This window comes from Poecilia formosa, unplaced genomic scaffold, assembly GCF_000485575.1.
Source record: "Poecilia formosa unplaced genomic scaffold, Poecilia_formosa-5.1.2 Scaffold92, whole genome shotgun sequence".
In the NCBI taxonomy this organism is placed as follows: domain Eukaryota; kingdom Metazoa; phylum Chordata; class Actinopteri; order Cyprinodontiformes; family Poeciliidae; genus Poecilia; species Poecilia formosa.
Window position 1 is genome coordinate 858,648 of NW_006800031.1, and position 26,681 is coordinate 885,328.

The 26,681-nt window shown below is 35.7% G+C and overlaps 2 protein-coding genes across 3 annotated transcripts in view; both read right to left on the reverse strand.

Annotated features, from left to right (window-relative positions):
• Window positions 1-3,382, reverse strand: part of emb (embigin) — a 13,708-nt gene extending 10,326 nt beyond the window's left edge. The window contains exons 1-3 of the mRNA XM_007557844.2: window positions 3,243-3,382; window positions 1,122-1,199; window positions 848-1,031 (exon numbers count right to left, since the gene is read on the reverse strand). Coding sequence (XP_007557906.1) covers window positions 848-1,031; window positions 1,122-1,199; window positions 3,243-3,303 — 323 coding nt within the window. The 5' untranslated portion in view covers window positions 3,304-3,382. The remainder of the gene's footprint in view (window positions 1-847; window positions 1,032-1,121; window positions 1,200-3,242) is intronic.
• A 1,673-nt stretch (window positions 3,383-5,055) lies between these two features.
• malt1 (MALT paracaspase 1) lies at window positions 5,056-25,710 on the reverse strand. 2 transcript variants are annotated; one of them, XM_007557846.2, is made up of 19 exons: window positions 25,679-25,710; window positions 23,547-23,642; window positions 23,220-23,411; window positions 21,612-21,778; window positions 21,174-21,295; window positions 17,206-17,353; window positions 16,525-16,709; window positions 15,283-15,379; window positions 15,149-15,196; window positions 13,977-14,000; window positions 13,845-13,889; window positions 11,542-11,745; window positions 10,534-10,711; window positions 9,746-9,817; window positions 9,526-9,653; window positions 8,510-8,659; window positions 7,848-8,005; window positions 7,629-7,754; window positions 5,056-6,285 (listed from the first exon to the last, which is right to left on the reverse strand). In XM_007557846.2, exons 3-19 carry the CDS (start codon window positions 23,366-23,368, stop codon window positions 5,800-5,802), a joined length of 2,487 nt encoding a protein of 828 aa, XP_007557908.1. In that variant the 5' UTR covers window positions 23,369-23,411; window positions 23,547-23,642; window positions 25,679-25,710; the 3' UTR covers window positions 5,056-5,799. The 2 variants fall into 2 exon arrangements, with proteins under 2 accessions (XP_007557908.1, XP_007557909.1); XM_007557847.2 differs by lacking the exon at window positions 15,149-15,196.
• Window positions 25,711-26,681: the final 971 nt, after the last annotated feature.

Genomic DNA, 26,681 nt, shown 5'->3' on the forward strand with positions numbered 1-26,681 from the left:
GTAAAAAAATTACAACAAAAAAAAAATAAGGATTAAAAATATTTAGACGCCTTTTAATTATTCAGGTCTAATGATTTTTGTAACATTTCAGATTATAAACCAAAACGTCAGTCGCTCCATCTAAACGAATTCAAAACGCTTCAGTTTGCCAGTGAAAATGCCACCTTGCTAATCCACCTCATCTGCTTTTGCTGCGTCACATTAAATCTCTATAAACATTTATGATGTTCTGATAACAAAAGGTTGTTTAAATAATATATTCTCATGTTACTGTTATATAATATTTATTTGTAAGAATTGGAAAAGGTTTCGTTACAACATGGTAACTGAATATTGCAAGTGTCAAATTATTTTGTTCAAACATGAAAGATATATCGTTCGAAGATTTAAGTTTTCACATTTTAATTTGATATAGCTCTATTTTTTTTTGCCTGTGTTGCAGCTCTAAGCGTTCATATAAACTAGTAATAACAGACAAAAAAAACCCCAGCAGTTAGCGGATTATCTCTTTAAAAATACAGAGCATTGCAAATTAAATACAAGAAGCATTTTGAAGGGAAAAATTGATGGGTGTAATTTAAAATTGATTTATATTATTATTATTATTATTTTAGGCTTAAAATAATAAAAACAATGTAGACACTGTTGCTTTTGTAGACCTAAACAGACAGGGGGTCAGTTTTTATATCTGGTAAATTTTAGTTGTTATTGTATTCAATAATATATATTAAAAAAATCAAAAATAAAAAAATTAACATGTTTTGCAAAGATCCATTTTCCTAAAACCAATATATATGTATTTTTTAATCCAGTTTGGGTTAATTTTGAGCACATGTGAATCACTTACACTCGTTGGAGTCTGTACTGCTGGTTCTCTGGGGCCACTGGGACTCGGCTGTCCTGAATTTCCTCTCCGCCTTTTCTCCAGAAACCAGTGATGTTGGGCTGTTTGTTCTGGTTGCCAGTCCAGATGCACTCCAGCGACAAATTGGCAGGATTCAGCAGCTCAACATTCTCAACTTTATTCTTACCTGAGAAAAAGCAAACATGACATTGACATTTTCTGAATGGAATATAAGAATTTCCTCATTAAACATTTAGATAAATGTAAATATTTTGACCTGTGAGGTGGACCCTCTTGGAGTTCGTTGGAAGAGCGCTGGCTGAAGTCAGTGGCATCAGTGTTGGACCAACAGTTTCTGTCAGCAGAATATATCATTATTTGCTAGTTAATCTATGCTTTGGATTATTTTAACAGTGAATAATCCACGGTAGTATTGCTAGATTTAAAAGCCTATATTACCGTTAATACTTAGATGATTCAGATGTAACTTTGCTATAAAGTTGTGCTACCACAGTGTTTTTCTCGGTAGCCTTTTTAAAAAGCCGTAGCGGTTTACTCTTTTTTTCTTTTTCTTTTTTTTCTACCATTATCTCATTAACTTCAGTATTTAACAGCTTGATTGAGACCTGCTGAGTTGTTTTTTCTTCTGTTTTTCAGAGCGTTGTTGTCTGACCTTGGAGTGAATACGCTGGGCTGTAAATGTTTTCCACTAGAAAAACTCCATCCGTGTCTTTTTACACATGGATTTTCAATTCTGACTTAATTTTTGTTTACTACATAAACATTTGGTAACAGCCAGGTTGTGTTTATTATTTTCTGATAGAACTGAAAAAGCCTTTCCTGTAATTTTCCCATGACTGCAGATCCAGTGTTGGGAATGCCACCCTAAAGATCCAAACATGGTGCTGCTGGAAGCAGAGGTTCAGATTACAAGTAAAATACAGTTTTCAGCACCACTGCAGAGAGCTTCAGGTGGGTGTACCGTTTTGGTTATCGGATCTCTTCCCAGTAGACCAACAGATTGAGCAAAACTCAGAGTGAGGCCTCAGACTAGAGGGACACGGATACAGATTTTAACTGATTATTAGCAAAACTCAGCTGGAAGCTTTACTTTAGGGTAAGAAAATTTAAAATTACAAGTCTAACTGCTTGGTTTACTAAAAAGAGAGTATAAATTGTTTGGTTTTCCTGAGGCACCTGTGGCATACATATCACTTTTCACTGGAAATATTGGAAAATTAAAAATTGTTCATTTTGACAAACCATTTGTTAGCTTGGAAACTGTTGATGTGAGCTTATATATAACGGATTTATTCTGTTTCTGCAGGTTTGTCTAATTTAAGTGTTTCAGATCCTCAAATAAAGTTTAAAGTGAAAGCTTAGCTCCGCCCCAATTTTCACTAAAGTGGGCGGAACCAAAATACACTGAGGGGCGTGGCCAAGTCTAAAGCTGACTGGAGGGGGAGAAGCACGGCTAGTAGGGTTAACATTTTTAGGCTGAAGATTGTAGAATTACACAAGTTTACACAAAATATCACAGATAATCTCAGAAAACTAAAGTCAAAATTCTGAGATTAAATCTACAATTCTGAAAAAAACATTAGAATTTAATCCTCTATTTAAAGAATTAAACTCAGATTTCTGAGATTAAAGTAAGAATTTAATCCTTTAACTTTGAAATTAAAGGGTTTGAAAATGAAGATTAAAGTAATAAATAAATTGTATTTTCCAATTAAAGGATTAGTTAAAATTCTGAGATTAAAGTCAGAATTTAAACCTTTAATTTTCAAATTAAATGATTTTAAAATGAAGTTACAATTAAAGTAATAATTTAGACGTCATTTTCAAATTAAAGGCTTTGAAAATTAAGGTTAAAGTCAAAATTTAGTCCTTTAATTCTCCAATTAAAAGATTAAAGTCAAATTTCTGAGATTAAAGTAATAATTTAATCCTAAAATGTTCTAATTAAAGGATCAAAGTCAGAATCTAATCCTTTATTTTCCTAATTAAGGGATTAAAGTCAAATTTGTGAGTTTAAAGTCAGAATTCTTTCTTTCCTTCCAGTGGTCCTAATCCTCTTCCTTATCTTTAGTTTCTTCTTAGTGTTTAAAAGCGATACTGTCTATTTATCTTTAAATCAAGAGAAACATTTGATTTTTGTTAAATTAATAATTTCAGCGTCCCATTGAATTATTTTTCCACTCTTAAAAGACAAGAACATTTTCTCTGGACATTTTAAAAAATCACATTAATCCAAAAACTTCGAACTTAACAACACGTGGTGCAATCATACAACAATCTTGTAACAGTTTCCTGTCAAGGTTACAGGAACCTTCAGCGCCAAGCTGAGGGAAGAACATCAGAGTTTGATCAGAAATCAAACCAGAAGACGATTTACCCGAGCTGGTGAGTCGGCAGGTGGCCAGCGTCAGCAGGATGTTGATGGGAAGCAGCTTCATGGCTGATGTTCCTCTGTCCTCTGTGGGAGAAGGTCTGTGTCCCCGCCGCTGCACCGCCCCTCCTCCACCGGCTCCACCGTGACGCAGCAGTGAGATCACTCTGCATCCTGTGTGTGGCAGAAGAAGATGACTCCATCTGTTTCTGAGTCAGACAGCCTTCAGGTCCTCATGCTGCACTGCAGGGTGTTTTTGTCCTGCAGGGGAAACTCGTGGAAAGGCAATTCTGTCTCAAATGCATCATTGAAAAAGTCGATAAAGCCGCTACATTCTGCTGGAGAGTTTCTTTCTGTTATCTGAGAGGATCTGGCAGGAACGAGTAACATGAGCAGGCGGCCTCCCTTTGTGAGCAGCACAAGGACAGGGAACTGTTCTGTTATGAAAGCCAACTAAATAAATGATGTACTGTGGCTTTATACAGGAAATGAGCATTTTAAACAGTAACAAACAGTTTTAAAGTCTGCAAAAAACAAATACTGAGTAATACTCAATGTTTTTTATTATATTTAATTTCTACAGGATTATCTTTATGTTTTATTATCATTATTATTGTTTCTCAGTGCTTTTTTTTTTACCCTCACCTGTCTTTGGAAACTAAACACAAAATCTTACAAAGTAATTTTGGTTTAGTTTCTAGTGCAAATATCTTAGTACACTGACAATAAGAAAACTAACTTTTCATTAAAGTACAGAAGCTTTTTTTAAGTAAATAATTCCTTAATATTGATGATTTAATACTGGTTACACTAGCTGATTATTTCACTTATGACATGGAAACAATGTTTTGCTATAAGTGAAATAATCGACCAGTGGAAGCAGTAATTTTTCATAAATATTCAGGAATTATTAACTTAAATCAAGCTCATATTTCTTGCTAAAAGGTTACTTGTAAGTTATTTTTATCTTATTTCAAGTTTACAAAGATATTTGAACTAGAAACTAAACCAAAGATACTTGGTAACATTTTGTGTTACTTTATGGAAATGATTTTGTTTCTCTGGTCTGTAACACAGCTGGAAACTTACTCAGTCCTGACAGGCAGTATTTTTTACTCCAAGGTTAAAACTTTTCAAAATCCAGATTTTTATGGGTTTAAATGAAAAATGAGTGCAGGATTTGTTCTGACTCCGGCTTCAATCCACACCTTGTCAATCTGTCAAACTCTTGGATTGGTTTTGCTTAACAATCCTCTAAAAGGTGTAGTTTCCTTCCACTAAACTTTCCATTACTGCGCTTGGATCCAGCCAGTTTATTTTCCAGTGATCATTTGGGGTTTATCATCCATGTGGAGGCTGAGAGAGTCTGCAGGATAACTGTGAAAATGATTTGGTCCTGTAAGCTATAGTATGCATAAAGAAAAATAAAATAAATCTTAATTTATGTTTTTTTATTGGTCTTATGTAATTATTAAAAGTTTCAGAGAAATAAATTTTGTTTCATTTTCTGAATTAAAAACAATTATTTTGGGGTAATTAATTGAGAAAAACTAGAATATATTTTGTTCTTCCTATACAACGTGACGATCAAATCCACAGAAAACACAAATTACATTCAACAATGTCAATTTACAAAAATACATTTATCTAAAAATATATTTTAAAAAATAAACTTTACACACAAAGTTTTATCTAATTTTTTTCTCTTGTGTTACCTCACAATGGTTTTGCGTTCCTACGTAGTAATGTATTTAGTAGTCAGTTCATGCAGCATCAGGGAAGGTTTTGGAAGGCTTTTCCAGGTATTATCTAACTTTTCTTGTGGATAAATGCACCAGAAATTTATGTGCAAAACGGCGAAAACATGAACGATATTACATAAACTGCCGTGAACAACCAATCAATAGATTAATTTTCAACCCAATTTTAGCTCCAACAAGTGAAGAATGTAGAAACACATTTTTATTTAAAGTTTAATGTCTAGGTTTAAACTGACATTTGTTATCAATGTGACTGTTTATAAAATTACGACAGTGTGTTAGGGCCATTGTATACACAAAAAGTAGCGACACATTTCTGTCAAAAAAAATTTCTAGGAAAAAATTTGGAAATTTCGAACTTTCAAAAGTTGAAACTTTGCTGTAAAAAAAAGACATTTTGAGTTTTTTTCTACCAAATTAAAAATTATGAAACAGAAATTTGCAAGCTTTTAACAAGAAAATTTATCAGATTAATGTAAAAATTTCAGATTTTTTCTAGCAAATTTTCAACTTTTGAAACTCAAAAATTCTAAAAATTTTTCAAGAAAATTTCTCAGATTAGTCTCAAAATATTTTTGGCGAAAATTTACTTTTAATTCTTTGTACAATGACCCTGCAATATAATTTATCGCGAGGGAACACAATACTTTTGTGAGATAACAAAGAAAAGTCCCCTGTGTCCCTGTAGGGGGCTCTGTAAAACTCAAATACAGCCTACTAATGCTCAGAAATTCAAGGGTACAGAAGGTAATTTAACAGCAGCAGAACAGAAATCCGTCCTTTGACGAGCTGGAGGCTCCGCGTCACTGCGGCTGAAGGTGCAGGCTGCTGATGAACACGGCCTGCAGCTCGTTGATGTCCTCCGTCGCCTCGATGGGGATGCTCAGCTTCCCCGGGGAGCTCAGGAGTCCGTCGGACTCGTAGGCCCGGTCAAAGTCGCACTGGCTGAGCTGGTCGTAGCAGGAGAAGCTGCAGCCGCCCGCTGCGCCCTGAGCGTGCTCGCTGATGTGGAGGTAACCGTGCTGCGGGGACAGGCGGTTGTAGTCCTGGTGCGACCCGTGGTGCAGGTGGTGCTGGTGCTCCGGGCCCGGGCTGTGGCAGGGGCTCTGGGACGGGCTGTGGGGCATCATGCAGGTCTGCAGGCAGCTGTTCCGCCGCACGGCCCGGTGCAGGTCCAGCCGGGCAATCAGCGGCTTCCCGATATTCACGCTTTTGGTCCAGAATATGGGATGGTCATCGTCCATGGCTGCAAACGTTCCCTGGAGGCAAACGGTGAAAACCAGCTCCTCCTGTTGAGGGAAGGATTAGCAGAGAGAAAAAATGTTTAGAAAACAAAATCAAAAGTTTGAAAAAAAAAAAAAAAGCTTAAACAACATTCAAGCCTGGAAGGAGAGCAATAACCTTGGTGTTCTGTTGTTTTTAAACTGTTGTGTTTTTAGCTGTTTATATGTAGTTGTACACACTGCAAAAACACAAAACATACAAAATAATTGTTACCTAGTTTGAAATAAGACAAAACTAACTTAAAAGTAACTTTCCAGAATGATATCTGAGCTTATTTTAAGTAAATTATTCTTTGATATTGATGAAAAAGTACTTGTTCGATTGACAGATTATTTCATTTGTAACAAGACAACTTTTCCATGTTAAAAGTAAAACAATCTACCAGTAGAACCAATACTTTGGTAAGATTGTGTTTTTGCAGTGTTTAGTTTTTGTTTGGGCAGCTGCTGCCACAGAAAACTTCATATTTAGAGCATTTAAGGAATTCCTACAACTGAAAATGCAGAATTTTGCTAAAATTGTCACTTGTGATTAGAAAAAGTATTTGCCCCCTTAAACATTTTTTTTTCAGATAAAATAATGAAGATAAATCATTTGCACCAACCAGCCCTTATGTGAAAAAGTAATTTCTCATCAACCTAAAAAGTTGTTGTGCCAAATAAAACCCATCATGTCTTTTCTGATAAGTATTTTAAATAGCTAGGAAGGCATTTTTTTGTACACTCCTCTTCATCAGATTTGTTATTAGTCAGTGACATTGCAGGGTTTTTGAAAGTGAACAGCCAGTCCCACCTTTGACTAGGCCACTCCAAAGCTGTTACACTCATAAGTAGATTTCATGGAGTGCTTCATCTTCTGAATAAACTAAATAAGTTTGAGCTAAAAAGTCACAAATAGATTACCAGCATTCCTTGTTTCCATTAATCACAGGAAGCCTGAAGCCCTGAATCATCACACCATCACTACCGTGTTTAACAGCAGGGATGATGTTTACATCTGCAGCAGATTTAACGGGTCACACACCTTCTAAACAAAGCTGACTTTTGTCTGGTTCACAGAAGATTTTCCGAAAGGCATGTGGGATCAGCAGAATGTTTTTGGAAAATATTCGAAGGTCATTTGTGTTTATTTTGGTCAGCACCTTGAATCTCCTTCATGGATGCCATTTATTGTAAAAATAAACCTGCTATCTTCTTTTAGTTGTAATTAAAGTGACTGCAGATATTTTCTAATTTTTATTCTCAAGGAGAATACATAAAGTATCACTGATGTTGCTAATCAGTGATGTTGTTAAACCAGCCTGAGGGTTATTTCGGGGGGACATTTAAGGTGCTCGTTGTGTTTTTACCCTGAGTTTCTGCAGAGAGCTGAGTCTGGTGTAGAGGCAGTGCTGCGGCAGGCTGCTGGACAGCAGGTAAATCCCAGTCTCCTCTGGAGTCTCTCTGTTCATTTCCTTTGGATCAACATCAAGGTCCTGCAGTAAAAACAGCAGGATTTCACCTTCCAACTCAAAATATTACAAAACATCTGTAAAGTTATAAAGAGGAGCACATCGCAGCGTGCAGACCAGAGAGAAGTCGGTGACGTGAGCCTGGCAGAAGGACATGTCCTCGGGCTTCTTCACGATGTGGGTGTAAATGACGAGAACGTTGGAAAACTCTGCGGCAAAGCCCAGCTTGATCTGAGCGCCGCAGTCAAAGTTCAGGCTCATGCTTTCAGGAAGCTCTGAAACAACAAACAAACGCTTCAAGTTTGTTTTGTGTACTGTTATTATTTAGGGCTGAAGCGATTAATCAATTAATAAAATAATCGTCAACTATTTTAGTAATTGTTTAATTGTTAACTGAAGTATACAGATTCAAAAAAATAAGGTCATTTGCTGAATTTATCAAGCTAAAATGTACAAGAAATACTTTTATTTTGCATTTAAGCTAAAAAAAACTTTTAGCCTCACCTGGTTCAAATTCTGTTTAAAAAAATCTCGTATTAAGCACCTATTATCATCCAAATATCAATTTGTAAATCCAAAACTAATCAACAAACCAGCCTCACCAACCTTTATTCACTGATCAGCTGCGACTGAATAAACCAGAGGAATCCCAGTATATTTACATTCATTTATTTTTTTAACAAGACTGATGATGTCAATGCATAATTTAGAGCCACAATGTTTAACTTAAGGCTTCCCTGACGACGGATAAGAAATTATTAGACACTTTTAAAACTTACCATGAGCTTTTGCCCACTGTCGGCTGTGAGCGTGAACGAGGTCTGCACTGTCGCTGGGCAGAATAGGGTCAGTCAGCGCCCTCCTCTCTGATAGGCTGCTACGGATTTCCAGAGCCTGTTTTCCCTTAGTGGCGTCAAACTGACCCATGTCTGGCCAGAAAAACATCCCAGGAACAAAAAGTGACTCAAAGGAGAATAGTAAAGTTTTCATGAGCATTTAAGGGGACTTAATAAGCAAATTTCACATTTTGCACATTTCTATATCTCCGTTTGGGTCTCAACTGCTTCTAAAAGCAGCCAAAGTGTTTTAAAGAAATCACCCAGCTGTTTTTTGGCAATAAGTTAATGTTTTTTAGGGTTTGGAAAATGAGCAGTTTTAAAAATCTCCTGATTTTCAAGTCACATTTGGCACTGCGCTGTTACCTAGCAACCCCAGCAAAGCCCAACCCGTTACCAAGCAACCCAAGCGGAGCTCCAGCATGTTTGGTCAGCTGGTTTTACTGCTATATGCTCTGTACATGGGCTGTTTTTAAAAACATGTGTTTTGTCTTGTTGGATGTGCAGGAGGCTCTACTAATGCTTGTCAAAAATGTACAGTTGTATAACTGTGCATCTGTTTGCAGCTTTTTTCTTGTGAGTGTAAATGTTGCGATGGGGGGCGTGGCCAGCAGCAGCTTATTAGTATTTAAAGTGACAAGACACCCTAAAACAGCTCATTCTAAGAATAATTTTGTGAAAAAAAAAAACATGAACACTTTTTGTATAGCCCACAGACTTATCCTAACCTGTTCAAAAAGCTTAATACGTCACATTTAAAGCTTAAATGATGTCATGGTAATGCTTCATAATATGTTCACCAACAGTACCTTTATGTCACTTTAAAGTCACTTTAAAGCCAACGACCCAAGCAAACAAATCCTGCTCTTGTATCTATTATGTTATAAAAACCTAATTTAGTAATTCACTCCCCAACATTTGACATTTGTGTTTTGCACAGCTTCTTTTCCTTTTCTCACCTTCTGCTACTCTGTCAAGCACCACCGTGATCTTCTCGTCATCCAGCAGCCGCTTCTTTAAAAACTTAACGAACACGCCGTTGGTGAAACCCGTGGAGCTCAGCTCAAAGGCCTCAGCGTCCTGGCACCTGCATTGCCACGCAAAGAACAAATTATTTAATATCTGAGAGAACCAAAACAACAAAATGAACTCAAATCACAACATCTGCTGCAGACTCACGTCGCATATCCAAAGACAATGTTAGCCGTGACTCTCAGGACGATGTTTGGAGTGCTTTCATCATGAATATTCCTAAAAAAAAAAAAAGATTAAATTTATAAAGAAAATAAAAATATAAATTGTATGGAACAAATAAAACATTATCAGATGTGTAGAGTGAAAATATAATAGATTTTTAAAACAGCAACTGTACATAAAGCTGAACCTATTCTATCTAAAAGGGACCTATTTTGAAAAAAAAAAATCACATTTTACACGTTTTTGTACTTCCATTTGGGTTTCTACTACTTCTAAAAACAGGCTAAGCGCTTAAAAAAAACACCCACAGTCAAGCTCAGCCTGTTACCTAGAAACCGAAGCAGAGCTCCAGCTCATTTGGTCAGCTGGTTTTACCGCTGTATGCGCTGAACAATGGCCACTGGAAGACAAGTGTTTTATTGTTGACCTACCATCCAGAAACCTCTTACTGGATTCTTGTTGGTTGTGCAGGAGGCTCTACTGATGCTTTTCAAATATGTGTGGTTGTATAATTGTGCATCTGTTTGCAGCCATTTTCTTGTGTGAGTGTAAATGTTGCGTTTGGGGGCGTGGCCAACAGCAGCTTATTTGTATTTAAAGTGACAAGACGCCCTAAAACAGCTCATTCTGAAAGGAGCTCAAAACAGGCAGAGCTGACAGAATCTCAGAATGATTTTGTGCAAATGTGTAATGAACATGTTCCCTATAGCCCACACATCTATCCTAACCTGTTCAAGGAAGCTTAGTAGAAGTAGAGGTGGTGGCCTCACCTTTTCCTGCACATGTCCAACAGAAAAACATTGAGGCCCGTTTCCTTCTCCTGCATCAGCTTCAGGATGCTCTGCACACACAGGCAGTTGGCGGAGTGGTACGGGTTCGGTGCGTCCACCGGCACCATGAAGCTGTTCCCGTAGTTCTCATATCCATGTCCAGCGTAGTACAGCAGACCTGAGGATGGAGCGGTGTGTTTAAGTCAGCTCTCCCAAGAAGAGAATCTCTCACTGCAGCCAAGAAATAATGTCAATGGTGACATGCACGTTCCTCTTTCACATTAAGTAATAATTTCAAACACCTCTGTATCAGTCATTTCTTTGATTCTTATCAAAGAAGAATTACATTTAGTGTTTAAATTTGATGTGCATGTGAGAAAACCCTGCCCCAATGTCCAGAACAGCAGAGTGAATCAAATCCAGAACACCCGAAGCCTGGGTATAGACATCGACTCAGGCCTGAACCTTCAGAGCAACATGAAGTCAGTTACAAAGTCGGCCTTCTATCACCTGAAGAACATTCCAGGCTTAAATAAATAATGAATCAGCAAGATCTAGAGAAACTAGATGCCTTTATCTTTAATAGCACCGATTACTGCCACAAGGTCTTCACAGGTCAGCTGCAGCTGATCCAAAATGCTGATGCATGGAGAAGCAAAATTCAGTTTCTGACAGTTGCTATGGAGTTGCTATGACAACAATTAACAAGCTGCGAGCCTAGAACCAACTCTCACCTCGTTCTTATCCAATTTATAAATAATATAAGGACAATAAAACTAGTACTCTATTACAATGTTTGAATACTTTCTTTTTGTTGGTCTTGAAGCCGTCATTTGTCTATGTGCTTGCCTACCAAGATGGCGGTTCAGTGGCGTGGATTACTTCTGGTTCAGACTTTTGAGAACGCTGTACTGGTTACTGTATTATAGCGTTATGGTTTAGAGTGCTTTGACCTGCCTTGTTGTTGAAATGTGTTATAGAAACAAACTCGACTTGACTTGAACGCACCGTAAACCCCCTTATGCAGCAGCAGGAGGAACTCGTCCACGGCATTCCTCATCTCCGACTCGGTGAGGTCCAGCAGTGAAACCACTTTGAAGTTCAGCTGCCGCAGGAGGTTGGTGAGGTCGTACACGTCCACCATGGGGGCCTTGAGCTGCGGGTGGTTCTGGTATGACAGGTTACCGATCAGCAGGGCCACTTTGTCAGTCGCTGACATGAAACATGGAAGGAGATAAAAACAATATAGACTTAATCTGTTACATAAGGCGTACATATTGAACTCAGCAACCAGCCCAAACAGGAAGTGGTTTTTCCCTATGTTTTCCTATTTTTTCGCACATATGTTTTGCATATTAAAACATTGCTTGAATTTGTTTCTCTGTGCGTTACATGGTATCCAGCTCAGCACAGAATGTTTTGTGAATATAACAGATCTCTAAAGGAACAGCCATGTTTACTAGGAGCAGTTTTGTCGTTTTGTGTGATTTGAAAAAAAAAAAATCTCCAATAAGAATGTTTGTTTAAAAATAAATATAGACTGCTACAGAGGTGGATAACGAGTGGAAAAAACAGTTAATATCTTAGAAGAAAACTGCAGTTTTTAAGTTTTGTTTTTTTAAACAGAACACATTTATTACTCCAAATATTTATTAGAAAGACAATTCTTATGTTTTTCCTTACGGCTTCATCCAATCATCCATCTTCGTAGTCGAACTCATGCCTAATATAACTTAAAGAGGTTAATTAACGAAACATGCATGTCACTGACCCCACTACTGTGACGTGTTTATTTAAACATTGTTAGTTTGTGTCAATCCAGTCCAGACTGTAAGTAAAAAACAAATAAATAAATCAGTGCTTTTGACTTGCTATTCAGCCTCTTTTATGAAATAGGGCTGAAATGGCCAATTTTGACAATAAATCAATAACAATATACAACGTGATAGACATATTATAGATAATTGGTCCGATAGCATAATCAATATTCAATATATAGAATATTAATTGAACTCCAATCCAGAACCGCAAAGTTAAGACAGGTCAACTAATTCACTCACTCTTTGGTTACCTAGCAACAACTTGTTCAGTAACTTGTGGTTACCTAGCAACAACCTGCTGAGTAACTGGCACAGCAGCAGTTAAAGGTTTTGCCACAGTGCCTCATAACATGCTTAACAAAAATGAATAAATAAAAAACAACAGTGTGGGGGAGGAGAATCCCCCACCTCCATACTTTACCTAAAATCAAGTTGTTTATGGTAAATAAGGCATGTGCTGCATATAAAAGACAAACGATTACAGAATGTGTCTTAAAACTGTATTAATTTTCTACTCAGAAAAGAACCACATCTTGTTCTTGATTAGATGAAAAAGATTATATATTTAACATCTTTGTTAAATATATCAACATTTATTATATATAAACATGGTTTATATATATATATATATATATATATATATATATATATATATATATATATATATATATATATATATATATATATAAAATTCACCCCAATTCTTGATTAGTTAGATTTGTTTTTGGAAGGAAAATCATGAGATTTGCTTAAAAAATGAAAAACAGAACAACCAGCCTTAAATTTAGTTATTTGAATGAGACCCAGTGTGCTTGTTACTGATATTACAGTCATTTTAAAACAACATAAATTAATTTAAACATGTGACAATTTGAAGAATGAAGAAAATCATTTTCCATTTGGATTTATCCCTTTTTTTTATCAGAACAGGTCAAATAAATGGAGCGGTTACACAACACTTTGAGGGGTCCACCATGAATTCTGAAGAAAAAGTGATAAGAATCAAAACAGAGAGAGGAAGGAAGTAGATCATCCTGTGATGAACACCAGTGACATTTGTAGCTGTTTGATGTTAATCTGCACATCAGTCACTTCTGAGACATGAACGTTTCTTTCCTGCTGATAATTTTCTCGTTAAATGTCAATTTAGATTGTATTTCCTTCTTTTTAAATTAGCAGGATAAATCTGGGTGTCTGATACAATGTGGCTGCTGATAAAAATAAACTGATAATCACCACTATATTCACTTATATTTTTTGTATGTATAGATTTTTATATTGGTTCTGCTCTGTCCTCTGTACTGCTGTAACAATGTAAATTTCCCCACTGTGGGATTAATAAAAGAATATCTTATCTTATCACAGCAACTCCCATTCCTTCAGAATTCATCATGAAATTGATGATTTATCGGTAAAACTGCACATCAAACAAGCAGAAAAACAAATATTTGCTTAAATTTTCGGAGACTTTTATGAACCCCAGTCACTCACCGTAAAGCTGCTCAGGCAAACTATTTAGGAAAAGTTCACAGGAATCTACATTTTCAACAAAACAGAGAAAATAAAATTAAAGCAGCTGCAATATAATGGAAAAAAATCTGGGCAGAGTTTTAATCATCCTACCTCCTCCAATGGCGTAAATATCATCTAAAGAAATAAAACAAACAAATGCATTACAATCATATAAATTACATTTTTTTTTGTTTTTACACACAGGATCAGGCTGAAAATTATAAACAAGGAAATAAATGACAAGTTAGGAATGTTCTTAGGAACTTTCATGCAATAGAGTTAAGTTAGAATTACTTTTAAAAAGACAATTAGTAATATTTGATTACAACTTTCAACAAATTCCATGAAAAACTAAATTTAGCATTTCAATAAGCTATTTTTATTTCTGATTTCAATACTTATTCATGGATAAATACTTTTGTTGTCAGTATGTGAACTCTTGTTTTCCCAATTAGCATTTTTTTTAACTTCACAAAAAGTAAAACATTAATTTGAAATTTTGAGTTCTTAAAACTGTATTGCACTAAAGCAATTTCCAAAAACTAAATACGTTTTTTGTTTTGTTTTGTTTAACATCAGTTTTTGTGCACTCAGCTTTGACATAAATAACCTAAAACATTAAAATATTAATATACACAGACTTCTTGTCATGTAGAGATGTTTAGTAAATAAAAATGACAAATTGTGATCCATTGTTGAGTTGTAAAATGGATCAAGTCTCTCTTTATTCAGCCTTAAATATTAATTGCCACCTCTTTTTTAAGGTGGCAATAAAAATTTACTTCAGTTGGAAACAATTCTTATAAAAAATAGCCACATGAATGTGATTCAAAACAGTAAAAGATACTTATTTGTAACAATTGGCACACACATTTTTAAGTGTTTCAAGTAGATTTTAAATCATTTCAGTAGAAAATATGAACCTTTCTGGGTTTTATCACCTGCATGTTCCACAAACAAAAAAAAGTAACACTGTGTTGAGCTATTTTATTATTTTATAAAAGGCAATCTTGGTTCAGTTCAATGTGTTCCATCATTGTTGTAGTCTTTTCATGGGATTTGTTGATCACCACCTTACTGTGTTAAATGAAAACCGCGGCCTATATTTAAATCACAATGCATGCAAATCACATCTTAAAATGAAACCTTGTAAGAACGGTTAGTATCCACCAGAATGCCGTGCTGATTACGACCCAGATGCAGCCAGAGGAACATTAGTGTTTTGAACAAGGCTGTAGTTAGTGTGTCTGTTTTTATACACCATGCACCGCTTTCGACTCTACCTTCAGAGCACTCCATTGCCCCTGAAATCTGGACAGATATCCTCGGTGCTTTCAGTCGAGAACAGAAGCAAACAGACGCTCAGGCATTGTGAGTTAAGAGCTGCTGCTAAAAGCACCAACAAAGCGTAACATACCTATCACAACATCAACTTCATTGGTCCACATTCTTTCCGTGCTGCTGCTGATCTCGCAGCGATACCTGCCATGATGGTCCTGCATTACCTGGGGAATCTGAAACGCAGGAAACTTTCATTTGAGAGAGTCGTCGTGAAAAAGCAGGAAATTAGTTAAAGGGGGGCATTATGTGCTTTCCATTCACATAATGCCATTTTATTACACAATCAAGTAGCTTTGTTACCTTCAGTTAGGGGTGGACGACATGGACTTAAAGTTTTATCATGATATTTAATAGTACTATAGTGATAATGATGAAAGTGACTATTTACTATGACTTTTTCAGGTAACTGGATGGCACAGCAATCATAGGCCCACAAACACAAAAACTGGTCTTGAAAAAATGTGAAAAAAGCCTCTTTAGGACACCAGTCACATAAAGAAGTGTATCATTAAACTGCTTACAGTATCTGTGTTTAATCATATTGTAAAATGTATTGATATTTATTGATACTCTAAATGAAAAAACTCTGGAAAAATTGTAAAATTAACAATCCCAACAGTTTTGGTTTTTTTTAAATATTGTTAATTGAAATTTATTGTGACAATGATAAATCAAACTTCGCTTCATGGTAAGAAATTTATCAAGATAAATGGTAAATGGTACGATACATGCCCATCCCTACCTTCAACTGTTTTAAATTCTCTCTCTCTCTGTGTGTGTGTGTGTGTGTGTGTGTGTGTGTATATATATATATACATATATATGTAGAGAGAGAGAAATTTGACTTCAGTAAATGGACATCTCTTTAAAAATTCCTGTTCTTTTTGAAACTTTGCCTTCAAGAAGTCATCACCACAGCGTTCTTCTATTAACCCTTCAACTGTTGTCACCAGCTTTGTACTGAAAAGTAGCTCAGGTAATGAGTTCAGCAGATGAACAGTTCCACCAGGTGTTTGCCAATTGCTGCTGGCTAGTCTGAAGGAGCTGAATAGGGGAGTTGAGAGGGAGGATTCCCCTGTGAGGCGGAAGCACAGAAGCTTAGGCCTCGTCAGAAGCAAAGGGGGCGCTGGGTCCAACCAGGCGTTTTGCACAGCTGAATGGTTGCCATGGAAATTAAAGGATTTCTCAAACATGCATGCAAGAATCAAAGCAACTCCAGATATGTTTTTGATGAGAGAATAACATTGTAACCCGATGTAAAGCTCAAAAAAGTTGATTTGACATAACATTGCCCCTTAAATTAAAAATGAAAGATCACCATGAGTTTTCTCTTTGTGGCGTTTGGGATCGGCACTCCGTTCCTGTGCCACTGGTATCGAGGGATCGGCCGGCCCACAGCACCACACTCCAGCTGCAGGGTTTCCCCAACATGCAGCCGCTGGGACTGAGGATGGATTGCCAACTTCAGCCGTCCATCTATGGACTGATAACTCTGTCCTGGGGCTGTTGGAGGAAAACACAACATTTCCTGCATGCAAATACAACAACTGATTTAAACACTACATGGTTCAGCTGTTATTATACGGAAAGAAAAACAGCAGGAACTGGTGAAAACTTTCCCAAACCAAGTACTTTTGTTCTAGCTTTGAGTCCAAATATCTTAATACACTCGATATAAAACAAAACCAACTTACAAGTAATTTCTCAGCAAGAAATATGACCTTGTTATAAGTCTATAATTCCTTAATATTGAAGAAAAATCACAAGTTTCACTGGGAGTTTATTTCCCTTATAATGTGGGGAAAATGTCTTGTTATAACTGAAATAATCTGCCAATGGAACAAGTAATTTTTTATTGACCTAAAACAAGCTTATATATCTTGCTGAAAACTTAGTTGCAATTTAGTTTCGTCTTATTTGAAGTGAACTAAGTTGTTTGCACTGGAAACTAGACTAAAGTACTTGGTAAAACGTTGTGTTTTTGCAGTGCTAGTCTCACCATAAGACATGGTGACATTTAGGACATCCACCTGAGCCCACTGGCTGAATTCACAAGCATCGCCACAGTTGACCCTGCAGATGTAAAAGCCGGCATCCTTCAGCTGGACTGGACTTATCAGAAGCTCTGGAGAGAAGCTGTTTGGAACCTGAGGTAATGAAAATGAAAATCATGCTGGTGCAGTATCTTTACTTCATTTTTTCTCTCTATAAATAAGTCAAAGATGAAAGCAGAATGGAAAAGCTGTGACTCAAAATGTCAAGTCCACCTCTGATGTTTCCATAGAATTTACTTTAACAATGAACATCACTGCCGCTAATGAACTCTTATAATTGGTAATCACCATAATTGGTGACCACCTCTAATAATTGCAGCAGTTTTGGCAGTTTGCTGGTTCGACTGACCAAAGTTGGAACATTTGTTTTATTTTCAGCTGTGCAGTTCGCTTTCACACTTTGAAAAAGCTGTTCTCCTCCTCGCCTGTGGTGGCGCTGCACCAAGCATCACTGAAGGAAACGACATGAAAACCTCTGAAGAAGACATGAGCGCAGCTTCCTTCTTCACAAAATGTAAACAACATGGAGTTGAGTCAGATTTTAGTAGTTGTAGGATTTCTGTTTTGTCGTCTATGAAAGATCACATCCCATCTTTTCATCTAGCGTTAGACTCACAAGTTTGTTTTAGTTGTATTTACCCAGAATGCCCTGCACTGTTGCCCACTTCCTGCTTTTGGAGCGGTCTCTGCATTTACATATGCATTCGAATCGCACCTTGGTCTCAGTTTGGTTCACTTCAACCAAACTGAGACCAAGGCTTTTAGGTGAACCAGAGATTGCTTTTTCGGTCCACATCAGAGTTCGGCTGAGCATTCACACCTCCCCAACGAAATGGACTTTCTAGACAAACAAAATAGAGCTTGATTACAGCAGATTAAACAGGGTTGGTGTGAATGCAACCTGACTGTTGCTGATCATCAGGGTTAGGGAACCATTTCGTTGCTAATATTACCAGTAATGGAAGTTCCAAAAAATTTACCCTGAGGTCAGAATGTGCAATGCTTAAAAAAATGGACAAAAATAAAAATAAGAGCTTCCATCTGGGACTTTCTGGGTCGCACTTAGCATGGCAAATGCTAAAGTTCATAACAGGACAATTATGAATAGACTGAAGTAGGATGTCTTGTTTGGGAAGCTTGTCAGAAAAAAAAAACATCTTGGCAGCAAGATTAAAGTTTGCAAAGTTGCATCTGAATGGAACACATGTCTTCTGGAATAATGTTTATTTCAGGTGAAAATGCTTTTCTTAAATTCAAACACATCACTGCAAACATCTAATTCAAGTTGTTAAGTATGGTGGAAGAAGAGTGATAATTTGGAGTCACAAGATGTGGGTCTCTTGCAGTCATTAATCAACCTCATCTGCATAAAAAAAGTCTTTTCAAGTCAACATTTTAGCAAAAACCAGCCCAAATTTGGTCATCAGTGTTGAAAATTATTGCTGAACACAACAAATGTAAAGCATAATGGCTGGAAAGATAATAATCAGAATGTTGCAATGGACCAATCAAACTCCAGACCTCAATCTGTTTTAAAGGTTTGGTAAGACTTTGAGTGAGATATGTAGAAACGTTAATTAACTGAAGCGATGGTGCAAAGAGGTAAAGACAAGTGGGCCAATGTTCCTTCACAAGGATGTGAAAGTGTTTGTTCTGCATTTCTTTTTTGTTTGAGTTTTGTTTTTACACTAAGCTTTGGATTTATTTGTAATTAGACGTAATGATAATAAACAGAAAGCCTTATTGCAATAAGTTTAATCAAAATCAAATGAATTTCTATCATCTGCCAGATAAATGATTCCTGGTTTTTTTTATATCTACTGGGAAGGCTTTTAATTTTATGAAAAATCTGTTTCATAAAGTAAATGTAAACAAAAAGAGATCATCCAGAAAGTTTGCCTTGTAGTGAATGCTTTGTTTTAACTTCTATCAGAGCTATTTTTAGTTAGTATTTTAGCGCAAGCAGGCAGATTAACCTGAAACAAGTTCATAAAGTTTCAGAAAGATTGCAAAAGGGTTTTGTTTGCTGCTTCAAACAAGTGCCACTGATGGAGAGATCAAGCCCAAGCCTGTTTGTTATTTCACTTCAGAGTTTAAACTCACTGAAAATTTATTTTCACAATGTTTTTTGTAGATATATACTTCTGGTGCACAGATATGGCTCTTATTGCCAAAATAGTAAAACACTTTGATTTAGAAAAAGATAATGCAAAGCTATGATAAAAATAGGTAAGCCCAAAGAAGTGTAAGAATTTGCATTTGAATTTAAGTGGAAATCTTGATTGGAAATCCTTAAAAAGCAGCACGTGGAACAGAAACAATGTGGTTTCATTCTCTAAATAAAGTTCACTAAACATCATTAAAAGCAACAAACAACTCCACTTAGACTAGGAATACATTATTTCAGGACAATAAGTAATTGAGATTCCATTGCTGAAGATTACAATATTTGATATAATTTATAATTTGATATAATTTATGATTAACCTACATATTTGTGACTCTATTTGTCTCTAATTTCAGAATGTCTCCACCACACAGCATAAGGTTTGGTATCTTAGCCACTAAAAATATATATCAGCTGTAAGGCTGAAACAAATAATTGCGATTAATCAATCACTGAAATAATCTTTAACTAATTTAGTAACTGATTAATCATTGACTGGAATATACAGACTCTAAAAAAGAACATTTGCTAAAAAAAACAACAACAAAAAAACAAAAAACAAACGAACAAAAAAGCAGCATAATCAGAGCAGTGATTAAGCCAAAACTGTACAGAATATACATACATTTAAGATGGAACACCTTTAAAGATGTTTTACCCAAAGCTTCTGAAATGGCCATTTTAGCTTCACCCAGTTCTAATTCACTAAGCAAACCTATATTAATGCATTTTAGACAATAAAATGTTTACTTTAGTATTTAAAAATTAATTTAATTATTTATTTGCCTCTTTTGATGTATTTCTAACACTGCACAGAAGACCCAAAGAGGTTAAATGAAAAATCTGCAGAATGTGACCATTTTTTGACCAATTAATCAACTAATCATCAAGATACTCAATAGATAATAGAATAACAGAATAATAGAATAGAATAAATCAGTTACTAAAATAATTGTTAGCTGCAAACTAAGGAATCCTACCAAACTACAGTGATTTTACATATTGCACAGCTCTAACTCAGACCAGATTTATAGTAGTGATTGATGGCTAAGACAAATAAAACTGACAGCAATATTTAATTTCCGCATGTATGAAACAAGCATATTTGCTTAGCTAAAGGACAAAGAACATTAGCAAACAGTGGCCTCCATGTGATGCAGAAAAGGTCTTTCAGTTCCTCTAACAGCTGATTTTATCAGGAAACAGGGACTTTGAAAAGATCCTTCCCTCTGTTACACAGTTATGCAAAAACAGTTATTAGATATATTCATATTTCAGCAACAGTGCTAATATAAATACATATATAAAATTTCAGGCAATTACAGTTTATTTTCTTAAAAAGTCATTAAATTATTTGCTTAATTGCATGTTTTAATGGATTTCTAATATTGTGTAAAAATATATAAGAAGTTAAATGAAAACTCCTTTTATCCAACTCTCAGATTAATCAACAGAATAATCAATGAGTAAAATAATTGTTAATTGCAGACCTAAATGGCTGAATAACCTAAATAACAAACCTCATCATTCAATAATTTAGCAACATGTTTTTTAATTGAAATTGTTTTTGTTGGTTTTTGATTAACCAGACCCTGCAGATATTTTAAATGTGTCCCAACATTAATTTTGACACAGATACAATGAAATAAAGAGTCCAGATGGGAACTCCTCATCTTTCTTTAACCTCTATCTGTTACCTGGCAGTCTTTGGAGTGGTTGTTTGCCTCCATGTTTGTTTCAACTCACCTCTTCTCTGGACTTGAACCACTGATACTGGACAGGAGATTTTCCCACTGCATGGCAGCTGAGGCGCAGATTGTGGCCACAAATTAGAGCTACGGACTGTGGCTGAATGAGGATCTGTAATGCTATGGAACAAAACAAAAACAAAAACATAAAATGTTAATTGGAAATTACGTTTAGTCAACACTACATGGATTGTGTTCACTGCTATATATCTCTTAAAGAAAACATCTCATTTCCTCTTTAAAAAAACCCAAACTGGCTGAGCTCTTCTTCTAATCACGTGTGTGCAGAGTACGTGTGTGCAGAGTAGTACTCTCCACAGCCTGCGTGTTACCACATGAGTCTTAAATTCCTCTTTGAGCTAAATAAGGACAACAAAGAGCTCTGGAATACTTAACTACAAACAGTAATAAAAGGTTAGCGTGCGTTTCTCAGCACCTGGTGGTTTCAGGCACTGCAGGGCGTCCGAGTTGCCCAGAGTTTGGAGGTAGTCGGTGAGGTGACCCATAGTGCAGCCTCGCTCTCCCATGAGCCTCAGCAGCATCAGGCTAGGGCTGCCTTCCACCTCCAGCACCCTGAGGGAACACATCTCCATGTCATCTGAGCTGAAGGATGAAAGAAAAGGTCAAACTCTGATTAATAATGCAGAGAAACTGGGTCTGACACGATTAATCTTTATTATTAAAATAATCGTCACATAATTTAGTAATCAATTAATCATCAACTGGAGGATAAAGACTGAAAAAGCAGTATTCAGAGCAGTAATTCAGCAAAACTGTACAAAACACATATACATTTTGCATTTAATATAAAAAAAAACTTTTGTCTGTAAATGTCTTCTACACAGAACTCCATAAGTGGCCCAGTTTTAGCTTCACTTTGTTAAAATTCTGTCAAAAAAAAAAACAACTACTATTAAGCACCTTTTGCTATCTAATTATTAATCAGCTAATCATATTCAATAGATTAGCCTTATACTGTATTGCTATCAAGTCAAGCGGAGGGCGCTGAGCTTTTCACATGTATTTTTAGCTGCAGATGAATCTAAAAATACTTAATCATTTGAATTGCTTCAAATGATTAAGCGTACAGCAAAAGAATGCTGTTAACGCATTTTAAGCAAAACAAAACTTTTATTTTTCCTGTTTAAAAAGGAATTATTTGTTTATTAGTATCTTAATACATTTCTAATGTTGTGTCAAATAAGTTTAAGAGGTTAAATGAAAACTGCAAGTCGTGACAATATTTTATCTGATTAATAGTCAGAATAATCATTAGATTAATCAACTAAAATATAAAAAAATACTACTCAGTATTTGATAACTTATCACAAACATTATTTTACAGTGGCTCACAAAACTGTAGATGCCCCTGATAAAATGTCAGATTTGTGTGATCCAAAAAATTAAACCATGACAGACTTCAGCAATCCCTCATCTTGATTTGAGAATATTTACAAAAGTTCTCTAACGATGTTTTCACACATTGTTAGAGAACCTTAGACCGATAGGCTTGGTTTGATTGGGGAAATTGCAAAGCGGGACATTGGGGGCACTCTGAACGCAGACTGCCCAGGGCACCAATCAAGCTATGACCACCCCTGACCACCCCTGACCCCGAGATACATGAACTCTTCCACCTGGGGTAGGACCTCGTCCCAGACCAGAAGACACTTTGCTTAATTTCAAACTTTGATTTTGTAAAACTATGTTTAGCTGATTTTAATGTATGCCTGGACTGGCTGTGACATCCCTCTTTATCTTCAAGCAAAACTGACTTTTATTTTGAGCTTTTCATAATCTCACCCTCAGTTACATCTTAAGTAACGCCAGGGATGATGCTGCCACCACCAGGCTTTACTGTAGGCAATCTTAGTGCAAGTATTTATGTCTGATCATGGTATGTTAATGGCAAATCACATTTCAAGCTTTTAATGCATATTCATTTTTCACAATAAAGATGAATTATATCTATACACAAACTGTAACTTCACTGTTTTTAACCGCACATACAAGCACAAACAGTTAAAAGTAATTTTCAGCATACCTGACTTTAAACCGCCTGTCACTGCTCACGATCTCTCCAAGTTTTCGCCATCCTTTACTGTTTGATTTATCCAGCACCTCACAAAGTTTCTTCACAATCGACTCTTTTAACAAGTTGATTTTCGTAGATCTCTCCAGAGAGTCCGACATGTTGGCTCCGGCTATCTACCGGCTTCTCCACACTAGTTTTAAACTTCACAAGAAGTCACATCGAGGCAGAAAGGTTGAAGAAAAGAAAAGAAAACACACTCTCTCACACACACTCTCGCACAAATAGATTTAACTTCCTTCCTGGAAGACACAGCGTAAGTGATGTAGGCACACCTACCGCACCATGTTGGGTTTCCCCGTTTCAGAGTCTGCGGCTTGTTGTTACTGCCAAAGATCGTTTCTTTGTTGAGATGGAGCAGTGTGCGAGAACAAACTGTCACAATATTGGCAAGTATAATTGATAGATATTTGTTGTGAACACACGTCATATATAGATATATTTTTGTAAATTGCAAAAGAAAACAAATTAGTGTAATTTGCGCTAACTCTGTTGGTCAAAAGAATTTTAAAACATAGCTTTGTTAAGCTTTTGCTAACTGTGAACGTTAGCTAGCCAACGGATACTGGCCAAAACTCAGCACCGACACTTGTGTGTATTCATAGATTAATTAATCTAAAGATGCTCAGATGATGCGCTGTAAATCACGCACAGATCAAACTCTAGACTGCCAAAAACGCTTCGGGATTATTTTCTTTAAAAATAGAAGGTGGTGAGTCATCTAGCTGTCGGTGCGCTCTTTGGCTGTGAGCATTAAGTAGGAGGTGAAAGCAGCCTTTTTCTTCTTCTACTACTTCATATTTCAGTCTAAACAACGAAAAACATTTTACAGAACAGAGGCACCAAGAAGAAAGTATGGAGGTCCAAAGGACCACAATTAAGATAAAGATACGAATTAATAAATTGTGTAGATATTTAGTTAAAATTGTATGCACACATTTCAAATATGTTCTTTATACAATTTATTTTTAACAAAATAAACTATTGACCTTTGTAAATCATAAGTAAATTTGTACATTTCCAGTGGTATTTAAATTATTATGCATACAAATGATATTCAACAGTGTATTTATTTATTCTATAATATCAAATCTTACTTCAATGTATGAAAATGTTAAAAATGTTTAAACTATACAATTAAACTGAGTTTAATGACATGAGTATAGATCTATTAAGATATTCTTTCTACAACTAGTACATTTATTTATTTTTATTATGTAAAGTGCTGAGGAAGTTTCGTCCAGCAGGGGGCCCAAAGCATCTGTTTTGCCTCTGGCCAGTGAGATCAGCTATCTGCAACCTTTGCAACCAAAGAGGAGTTTTTTTTTTTTTTTTTTTTACTTCAGTCAAGCACAATTAAACTTACTTGAACCTTAATATAAAATGACCATTTGAAAAAACACAATTTTGATCTTGTCTTAATCTATTTTAGCTCTTATTGTTAGATTTCTAAAAATATATCCATCTACAAAGAAGATTGTCTTCTGTAAGATTCTGATATTTGTGCAAAATTATGTAAATAAACATAATTTTAAGCCTAAAGACAGGAAAACAGATCTAAAAAATATCACTGGTGCTTTTAGTGTCATTCTTTGGAAATTCAATGCAATTATTCTACAAGAAAATTATTAAAACTTGCATTTGTAAATATATCCATATTTTAAAATATGAGTTCTTTAGAATTTTTAGCCAAAGTTATAAAGATTCAATGAGCTACTTGTAGCTCTGGAGGTGAAGGTTGCTGACACCTGTGGGAGATGCAAACTTTTTAAATTTTCCTGCTTTTTTAAAAGTGTAATATGCAATCTCTGCTGCATAAATCTACACAGACCCATTTAATTAATTCATTACTGAAAAACCCATTTTTCAGGAACTTTGCCACTAAGTGAAACATATCAAATTAATTACACACAAATGGGGGTTTGTTTGTTTGTTGCCTTTGTTTCTGTTATGATTTCCCACTTATAGGTAGTGGAAACACGGCATTTAAATTTTTAATTAGATCAGACGATTAAAAAACATACTTCCTACAGAAAGGTGGGCTTAATGAAACGTATGTTTAATATCTACTTACTGGTGTTTATTTTCAAATGATACTTTTAATATATAATGTAATATAATATATTTATGATCTTTCTTTCTAGCTTTGATTATACGGCCTTCATTTTCTGCAGTTTCATAGAGTGGATTTAAAAGAGTTGGGAATGTCTTTCCCTGCTGGAACTGATATTAGATGCTCATTAGCTAATGTTGCTAATAGCTAACTGAACTTCAACGGCTACACTGCTAAAGCTATAGCATTGTTTGAATCACAGACATTGGCTGCCTTTTCATTAATTGTGCAAATTGAAATTATGAAAATAAACTTGATTTATGGAAATATGCCGATTTCAAGAAAGGGAAAGACTCACGTTTTTCGAAAAAGTTTTGGGGCTAGGACGATCTGGTTTTTCAGCTGTATCTCGCAAAACTGCAACGGAAACCCTTCTTCTCATCACACAAGTCATGTGATCAACAACCGGATGTTACCATACTACTGGCGGAAAAGACGAAGAAGACGAAACGCAGCTAATAGCTGAAGCATCTTACAAAAATTCTTAATTAAAGCACAATTTATTTGTTATTTAGAAATATATCTGATCATCTGGATGGTCCGAGATGATTGTGCCTCAGTCACTGTGGACTTAGGGAGCCATGTTGTCTTCCAGTGTTAGTCCACTATTGCTCACAAAGTTAGCTCACTTAAAGCCCATAAAATCAGTAGGGTGTCTTCAAGAGGAAGCTGAGAGATACAAGAACCAACTATATTCCTCTACTTCTGCAGAGGTGTCAAGCCACAGCTTACTCTGCATGCCACATGTTCAGTATTTTGCACAAAATGGAGCCCAGAACAAGCATTGAGTGAATACACTGTATACTACATGGAAATAGTTTTCAATCAGGTGATATTTCTTTGTTAAAATATTTTTTTGGTGGTCTAATGTAGCATTTAAAATTTTTGGTTTTATTTCCTGTAAACCGAAATTAACAAAATTGACAAAAATATAAACACTTGAAGAGTACTTGATATTTCTCTGTGAGTCTGTACTATTTAAATTGAATCACTAAAATGAATTAACTTTTCAATAATATTTAAACAATGAAATAATTTGGTTCTGAAACAACTACTTAGTTCTTGCAGGCATTTTTATTTGCATAGTACATTTTCAGCAAAAAAAAAAGTTTTTATACAATTTGAAGGAATTTAAAAAAACAAGCAAAAAACTTTGCATTGCAATAACAAGGGGAAACAACGACAGGCTAATAATAGACTACCCTTTATGATGTTACAGTTAATAATCAGATACTTCTCTAAACAAATGGGTTTTCTGTCTTGATTTAAGTGTTTTGCAGGTTGCTTGTTGGTTTTGGGGA